Source organism: Nicotiana tabacum, chromosome 5, assembly GCF_000715075.1.
Source record: "Nicotiana tabacum cultivar K326 chromosome 5, ASM71507v2, whole genome shotgun sequence".
Lineage (NCBI taxonomy): Eukaryota > Viridiplantae > Streptophyta > Magnoliopsida > Solanales > Solanaceae > Nicotiana > Nicotiana tabacum.
Window position 1 is genome coordinate 75,075,468 of NC_134084.1, and position 9,174 is coordinate 75,084,641.

At 35.7% G+C, this 9,174-nt stretch overlaps 1 protein-coding gene across 5 annotated transcripts; it reads left to right on the forward strand.

Annotated features, from left to right (window-relative positions):
• Positions 1–376: 376 nt before the first annotated feature.
• Positions 377–8,727, forward strand: LOC107793808 (actin-related protein 3). 5 transcript variants are annotated; one of them, XM_016616245.2, is made up of 9 exons: positions 377–832; positions 1,159–1,624; positions 5,546–5,692; positions 6,614–6,706; positions 6,958–7,077; positions 7,389–7,499; positions 7,684–7,809; positions 7,908–8,035; positions 8,117–8,727. In XM_016616245.2, exons 1-9 carry the CDS (start codon positions 783–785, stop codon positions 8,313–8,315), a joined length of 1,440 nt encoding a protein of 479 aa, XP_016471731.1. In that variant the 5' UTR covers positions 377–782; the 3' UTR covers positions 8,316–8,727. The 5 variants fall into 5 exon arrangements, with proteins under 5 accessions (XP_016471731.1, XP_016471732.1, XP_016471735.1 ...); XM_016616246.2 differs by having other exon boundaries at positions 7,908–8,006; XM_016616249.2 differs by having other exon boundaries at positions 7,908–7,976.
• Positions 8,728–9,174: the final 447 nt, after the last annotated feature.

The window sequence follows — 9,174 nt, forward strand, 5'->3', positions numbered from 1 at the left end:
CATCACGACTGGATCCGGGTTTAGGGTTGTGACATAGAGCTACTAGGTCGTCGCAGTCCTTTGAGTCCTTTTCCTTTTGATTGTACTGTTAACTCGTTTATTGTACTTTTTTTTGAGATATTTCTATGTATTTATCCAGAGTTCGTGACTCTATATTACCTAGTCTCGGGAGGATTATTGTAATTTTTGTTGTGTAGCCTTATATCACCTTTATTTAATATTTATATTAAACTCTGCTTTGTTTAGTTGTTGTAAGTAATTACGAGGGAGTTTGGGTGGTGACAGGGTATGTCGAGCCTATTTGGGGAGGTGGCCCGCAATACCACAACCGACCAAAAGACACATTTAGGATCCAACGTTGCGTTGGGGTCTGAATGAGTGGCTGAATTGTTTGATTGCTAATAAAAGAATCCAAATCTTAAAGAAAAACACAGTGAAAAAGCTACTAGGAGTAGTACAATTGAGGAGACTATAATGCTGATCAACTGTTTGATGAATGTTCCTCCTAAGCTCCTTCTTTACTTCTACTTCAATTCTTGTCTCCTTATTTGTCATTGAGAAAATGGATGGATTGTATCTTTCACCCACCTCCATTATCCTCGCCAGAATCTTCTGCTGTTGCTATTCCGTTCTTTTAGTATTCCATTTGACGTCCTCTTTTCATCAACCCCCTTCTCTGTTTCAACGACCATGATCTTCCCCCTTAAACCTCTCATTGGATCTCAACCGCAGATCCTCTGTCACTATCCATTCAGCTTTTTCTCTTTCAGTTTCTCTTCTTCATGGACCCTGCTACCTCTCGCCCTGCTGTAGTCATCGACAATGGAACCGGGTATGCTCTCTAAATTACTGCCCATTAAGTATTTGATTAAACGATATTGGGGTTGTAAATTTGTTATTCCTCTAATGTTTGACAGAGGCGATACAGGATTTGAACTTTATAGGTTCAATTTCGGGATTCTATGACTACTCATTTGATTTACAGGGTCCAAAATCAATTATTTACTCATATATAGGGTCAAAGCCACAGCTACTGGGTTCAAATGAACTCAGTAGTTACACTCTACATTTGCCCCTAATGTTTCAGCTATATTAAATTGGGTTTTGCTGGAAACTTTTGGTGTGTTTTTACCTATGGTCACCACTACATGTTTTCAGGTACACTAAATTGGGTTTTGCTGGAAATGTGGAGCCAAGTTTCATTGTACCAACAGTGGTTGCGGTTAACGAGACATTTGTGAACCAGACTCGAGCCACTACTAAGAGTAGCAATTGGCTAGCCCAGCACAGTGCAGGTGTTATGGCGGATCTGGATTTCTTTATTGGGGAAGAGGCATTGGCTAGATCTAAATCTAGTAGTAACACTTATAATCTTACCTATCCTATTAAACAAGGTCAGGTTAATAACTGGGATGCGATGGAGCGTTTCTGGCAACAGTGTATATTTGATTACCTTCGTTGTGATCCGGAGGATCACTATTTTCTATTAACTGAGAGCCCCATGACTGCACCTGAAAGTCGAGAATATACTGGTGAGATCATGTTTGAGACTTTCAATGTACCGGGGCTTTATATTGCTGTGCAACCGGTGCTTGCTTTGGCTGCTGGTTACACTACATCTAAGGTTGGTAGCCTATGTGCTTGAAAGTTTCTGCTATTGATAGGTTTATTAGTATATATTTCCGGATAATACTTCGGTAGCAAAAGGACCTTATCCAACAAAAAGAAAAACACTGTTCAGTAAACTTATAGCCTTTTCAAGTAATTTTGGATCTTTTAATTTCTAGGGGATTAGAGGAATGAGCTGTTTGTGTTGAAGCTAATAAATTGGATCATTACATGTACCATTAGGAGCACTAAATTTACAAATTATTCATGATTGACCTTGCTTCGTTTGGAAGGGAATAAAATATGTGCAGCAATATGCGTGCTTTATAGTCTTAAGTTTGTTAGTATGTTTTTAAAATTTTGGATTTATTTTTGCTTAGCTAACTAGTATCTTGATAAAAGAGTAAGTGCACCAATGCAGGAAACTCTCTTTCCTTCTTAGGGGAGATCAGTTTTATGGTCCATTACAGATATTCTTTTAGCTATATTGCCCTTTTGACAGGAGATCAGTATAAATATATCACAAGAGATCGGTAAATAATTGGTCATATGGAATCATTGCCTCCTTTACTGGTCATAAAAATTGTAGTTGTTGATTTGCTTTGTTCAGTTAAATAAATTAGAGCACGAGATGGTATAACTGTAATATGGTATGGCAGCTTTTATTTGCACATATCCAGAAAATGATACAATTAGTAGTCCATTGGCTGATGAGCTGATCTACACTTACATACGACATTATTGATTGGTTGTGAATTGTGATGCATAATGTTATAAATTCTACTTAAGTCTACTTTTACCGAATATTTGTTGGATGAAGTGTAAGGGCCAAGATAGATGGCTATCTCTTACTTTAGCTTATCAAAAAAAGGATGGCTATCTCTTGCTTTCAATACGAGTGTTTGCATGTTGTTAAGCTCATTTATTGCGAGTACAATTAGAGTGGGTAAAATAGAGCTCGTCAACCATGCAACTGTGAAGTATATGTACAAATATCATAGTGAATAATGCATGTGGATTGCGAGTACAGTTAGAGTGGGTAAAATAGAGCTCGTCAACCATGCAACTGTGAAGTATATGTACAAATATCATAGTGAATAGATTTGCTTTTGGTGTATTTGGAAAGATTCATGCCTAGGTCCTACTCACTTCGGAGGGTTGTGTCAATGCTCTCAACTGTAGATGAAACTTATATTTTAACAAATAGCTTAGGGCCCATTTGTCCATACGAATTTTTTTTCTTTATATCGATTTTTTTTTTCAAAACTTGTTTGGTTCTACATTAGACTGAATTTTTCAAAATTTTCTTGAAGATGAGTTTCTAAGTTTGAAAAAGTGGGTTTTATCACTTTTTCATGTAAAATTTCATTTTCCCTCACAAAATTGCAACATTTTTTCGAGTGAAATATATGTCCAAACACAATCTTGGTGTTGTTAATTAATAGAATAGGAAAATGTAATGGTAGTGAACGAGTTTAATTATCATTTATTAGGGGTGTCAGTGGTTCGGTTCGGCCCGTTAGTTTAAGAAATTTATATCATACCAATTTTTGGTTACTCTATTGTGTATAACTAATATTAGACTTTTCGAAACCATCCAATCATATTGGTTTTTCTTTGGTATTGGTACAATTCAATGTCGTTCGGTATTTTATTATTAAAACGTCATGTAGGAGTTGTAGGCCTCATTTATTTTTTTAAAAGATAAAGGCGTCTGAATCTGAATACATATCCGAATATCAAGATGTGTATTAAGATTAAGATATTTGGATCTGAATACATATCTGAATATTAAGATGTGTTTTGAGATCTGAATACTAAATGATTAAGACTGTTTATTTTTTTACCATTTGAATATATAAAATTTATCTTTATTTAAAAATTAATAAACATAAAATTCATAGAAAATACTAATTAATCTAATATCCTATCAATAAAAAATATATATTAAAATATGGTAGTTGGTGATGGCGATGGCTAATAGAGGAGCTTGTGGATGCCAACTAGAGGTTGTGGTTGGTGGTGGTTTTGGTTGATGGTGGTAGTTCTCAGTAGTAGCTAATGGTGATTGGTAGCAATGACGATTATGGTTGAGGATGGTGGGTGGTGATAGTTAATAATGGTGGGTTGTGATTGAGGAAGGTGATGGTGGGTGGTGGTAGTTTATAATGGTGGGCGGTGCCGGCTATGATTGTTTATGGTGATGGGATGGTTGGTTGTGATAATTGAGGTGGGTGAGTGTTTGATTGTGGTTGAGGATGATGGTGGTGGGGGTGGGGGGTGGGGGTACTGGTGGCGGCTATGGTTGATTATGGTGGGGGTGGTAGTTGATAATGGTAGGCGGTGACGGTAGTTAGTAATGAATGTGGATGCTAGCATCTTAATGAAATTAAGTCTATGTGATAGATCTTAATCAATACAAACCTATTCAGACCCATTAAGTGAATGTAAAGTAAAAAAAATTAACACACTTAATGATTAAGATTTATAATTAAAAAATAAACGCATTTAATGTCTGCGATCAGAATGATTAAGATTCAGACCTCCATTAAGTGCAAACAAATGAGGCTGTAGTGTTATTAGGATGTCTGATTTGCTATGTTAATAACAACATGTTTTAATATAACACATAAAGTATATAAGTACTATATATTCGTTGAGTATAATTTTTACTACAAGAGCTTGTATACATGCAATGCTCAGAAAGGTTTTGATTTACATGGCAAATATTGCAACACAAGATGTGCACTTCTAACAGAAATTACCAAAAACTATTGGTCTATCTTATACTTATTACTGGGTTGCTAATAAAAGAATTGCAGTTCATAAGACATAAAATCTTATTAAATAACATGTGGCATTGCTTGAATTTTTGAAAAATAAATATAGACCTAATATTTGACTCAAAATTCACAAAAATCAAAGGGGAAAGAAAAAAAAGGAGAAAACATACCTTGGTGGCTTGCAGCTAAAAATTGCCGAAACTACTTTAATTTCAATAGTAGCTTAGTATGTCTGAGGTGTTATTTGTAGCAGTTTCCATCCAAATCCACCCCAAGGCCCATGGAAAAAAATTTCTAATGTTCCGTTATTTTTTAACTTGATATATAAAATATATTTTTTCATATAAATTTGTTCAGTTAGGTTTTTTCGATTTTCTTTATAAAATAAAAAACCTACCCTAATACAATTATGGATTTTTATGTTGAAACCTACGGTTTTGTAAAACAAAATAATAAAAAAACCGGTTTGGTAAGATTCGGTTCGGTCAATTCTTATATGTTTGATATTTTTATTTTTCTTAAATTTTGTGCTCCATTCAAAGAAGCGTGCGGTTCATTTCAAATAAGGCGCATTCCGCTTCAGCCTTCAAGTCTTGTGGACCTTGTTGATTTTTTGCGTTTTGTGCTTTTAAAAACACTAGTGATAGTATTTTTTTTCCAACAATGCTAAATATATTAGGATGGGAAAGAATTCCCATAATATCATAACTGGAAACAAATTTGGCAATAATCATTATCCAAACGTTAAGGACCACCATCAAAATTAACATTATAACACGCTAGCAAGCTTGTCTTGCGTAGTAAGTTACTCTTTTCACATAGGGATGGAGAAGAATCCTAAGATAATGTCATACTAGGAACCTGAAAGGAGTCTAGTTGTAATCATCATCAAACTTTGAGGCTATCATTGAAGAACCATCGTATAAAGGCCCTAACAAGCTCACGTCGCATCTTCAGTTAGACGTAGATATTCTTTTTTACCTTTTTCTTGGGCTATGAAGAGAATTGCAAGATGTTTGGTGACATTCTGTTGTTGGTACATCTATTACTTGCTTGTTTTGTATATTTATTTTACATCTGCTTCCTGACTGGTCTTTTATGAGATCCATAATATTTCTTGATATACTAATCAGATATTACTTGTCCCTTTTTAGTGTGAAATGACTGGAGTCATAGTGGATATTGGAGATGGTGCTACTCATGTCGTACCTGTTGCTGAAGGTTATGTTATTGGAAGTAGCATTAAGTCAATCCCCATTGCTGGGAAAGATGTTACACTCTTCATTCAACAGCTCATGAGGGTCTGTACCCCATCTCTCAGAAGTGGTTCAAAGAAAAAATGTGTTATTCTCGTCATTCAACTCCCCTAATTTTCTTTTCTATCGAGTCAGACGAATAAAACTATTAAGAAAAAGAATCTAGTCAGACGAATAATATAGAATTCTTATATCCTGCCATTTGGCATTTTGTCGTTGTTGCTATAATAAATTTAATTGGAGTTCAAAAAGGATCCAAAGAATGAAAACAAAAGATTACTTATTAGAAAAAAGATGTGGAAACTATATAGTAATTGCACCACTAGAAATGACCATCTCTTTAATTGACTAAATGACTAGAAATATCTTCCATAGTGTGCAAGCTCCTCTACTTGGAGTGATTAAGGTGAGACTGGCAATACGTAGTTTCAAGATTTGTTCGTTAATGTGAAGACAGGATGGCTGTGCGCTGTTTATCTCCTCTTTGTATGCTCATCCTCAATAATGATCAAAGGATTCTTTGCCCGAAAGATAACACTGAGGTCTTACAGCATTGTTCTTTTATGCAAGTGCAACATTTATGTTTGGAAGAGTGCCTTGTTAGTTGCTGTAGCAAGTGTTATCTTGGAAGATTTGTAGAAAGACATCTTTTATCATCAATCTCCGACTGATCCTCTATTGCTAAACTTACAATTTATTTTCACTTAAAAAAGTACCGCTACATTAGCTGATTCATGCTATGAACCTCTTTTTACTCCTTTAGAGTTTTGATTCCAAAATCGGGGTTGTCTAGTGTTTCCACATGTCCTTCACTCGTGGCCAATCGTTCTAAAGCTTGCACAATTGACTTTATCCGAGTACCAGCACATAGACGTGTTTTGAGGTCTCAGTTTGAATTTTCAAAAGGTGCTTATTAGCAATTCAGCTCTTAAATGTTCAATCTAATTTTTTTTGGGTTCATTGTAGGAAAGGGGGGAGCATGTTCCACTTGAGGATTCCTTTGAAGTAGCCCGGAAAGTCAAGGAAATGTATTGTTACACTTGCTCAGACATTGTCAAGGTATGATTCATTCATAACAATGCCTAGTAATAGGAGGAAAACTAGAAGTTTGAAGTTCCTTATAATCCCTACTCTGCTTGTTGTTCTTACATCCTGCTCTTGAGTTGAAGAATCTGTTCTACGTTTCTGAGAGTGACAGCAAACTGATTTTGTAAAGATTTAAGCTGTTGATCATCCTCATCTTATATCCGAGGTGAAACTTGCAACCGAGGGTCACTTGTGATTTATTTTGTTCTCCCAACTGATTTCAGGAGTTTAATAAGCATGACAAAGAGCCAGGGAAGTACATAAAGCATTGGAGAGGTACTAAACCAAAGACAGGAGCACCTTATTCATGTGACGTTGGCTATGAACGATTTCTTGGTCCCGAGGTTTGCTTTGTGCTCCAACTCTCTGGTCTCTGATAATTTCAAACTCCAAGGTTTTCTTGCAGCTTGTTTCAAGCAGACTAATCATGTAGTTATAAGTTGGTTAATGAGTAGACATTGTGCCACTTATTTACAGATGTACACCTCATATACTGCTGATTTGCTGCATGGCAGAGTGAATTCTAAAAGCTCTAATAATCTACATAGTAGTAGCTAAATAAGAAAACAGGGATTGTAGGGTGATTGCTTTCTGATGCATTATCACTAGGTTGGGTGAACGTCTTTCTGCTTTAATGCTTTTCGGGTCGTTGCAGGTTTTCTTCAATCCCGAGATGTATAACAGTGATTTTACAACTCCTTTACCTGATGTGATAGACAAATGTATTCAGTCTGCGCCTATAGACACAAGAAGAGCTTTATATAAGGTAAAGTTATTTCGTCGATTAACTTGATAAGATTTCTGTTTATCAAGTGATCCAGCATTTTGTGACCAGTACAAAAGTTTCCCTTATATGGCTGAGCTAAAAGTCTTTAAAGATCTCGATATCATGCTCTTTGAAATTTTCCCTTTGAATGTGGATGTGATATTATGTCCTTGGAAAATTCCAGAATATTGTTTTATCTGGAGGATCCACAATGTTCAAAGACTTCCATAGAAGATTGCAACGAGATCTCAAGAAGATTGTGGATGCTCGCGTTCTGACATCAGATGCTCGGTTAGGTGGAAATGTAAAAGTAAGCATCTGTGCTTTATTATATCTGAATTAACTGGTAAATGAATCTTTGGTTTTTGGTACTTAAAAATGCTCACCTGCTGAAAAATTTTCACTTAGGCACAACCAGTTGAAGTGAATGTGGTCAGCCATCCTATTCAGAGATATGCAGTTTGGTTTGGAGGATCTGTACTTGCTTCAACTCCTGAATTTTTTGCAGTAAATCATTTTGTTTCTGTTTACTTGAGGTTTTATAACTGCAACTGAAGTTGCTCTTTGTAAGTTGCTGGTGTGCGAATGTGACCTATTTAGTTGTTTCGTTATATCAGGCTTGCCATACAAAGGCTGAATATGAGGAATATGGGGCTAGCATATGTCGCACAAACCCTGTATTTAAGGGAATGTATTGATACTGAAATGATTCAAATTCCAATTTCAGTGAAGGTGTTTCTCATCGTCATGTTGGCTTCCCAACTGCCTGATCCTTGCCCTACTGCTCAGCTTCGGTTTGAAATCCTACATCGGTGAGCGGCTGTGTATGTTAAGTTAACAGGTCATCAGAGACAGTGTATTGTAGATTTCAATCACTGAACGATGGGGGAGCACATCTGTCCTGGGCCTGGACGATATGATTGTGAGAGTCATTGGCACTTCAATAGCAGATAAGTTTCACAGACCAATTGAACATTACCTGAGCTGAATGTCGTTTTCTGAGTGTTTGGTTCAGTCTGAGGTTCACAAGTATACTAAGTTTAGAAGGCAAGATAATAAGCTCTCATACGATTTGTTGTCGTCCTTTTAGCTTGTTGGGATTTTATTAGAGAATTGTATGATCATTTATATCCTTTTTGTTTAAATTGAAATTTTGAATGTTATATATAGCTACACTTGTACATTTTATTCTCACTTTTGGGGAACCCTCTTTATTCTTTTCCAGGAATACTGTATCCTAATGGATTTTTGTTCAGCTGAAGATAATTCTTTATTTTGTGTTTGCTTGTTACTGTTTGTATTTATGGAAGTGAAACATCAGCACTTTTGAGTTCCCATTGACAGTGCCAGAAAAATTACATTGTTACAGCACTATAATTAACATTTCGCTCTCTATTACCTGAAGCATTCATTAATATCAATACATAGTCTAAGGTAAAAGAGTCATCCACAAGACACTTTGGAAGAAGCACCTATTTTTATTGTGTCTCTTTTCACAAAAAGACAGATTGAGAAATACTTAACATATATCTAGGAAGTAGGAAAGTAATTGTCTGACCACATTGGGTTTATAGCTTTCCATATACTTGTTGATTAATTTACTCCATTGAACATTCTTGGTCATAGTGTTGGAGGGAATTAAAAATGTCAGCATTCCAAGCTACTACTAATAAAA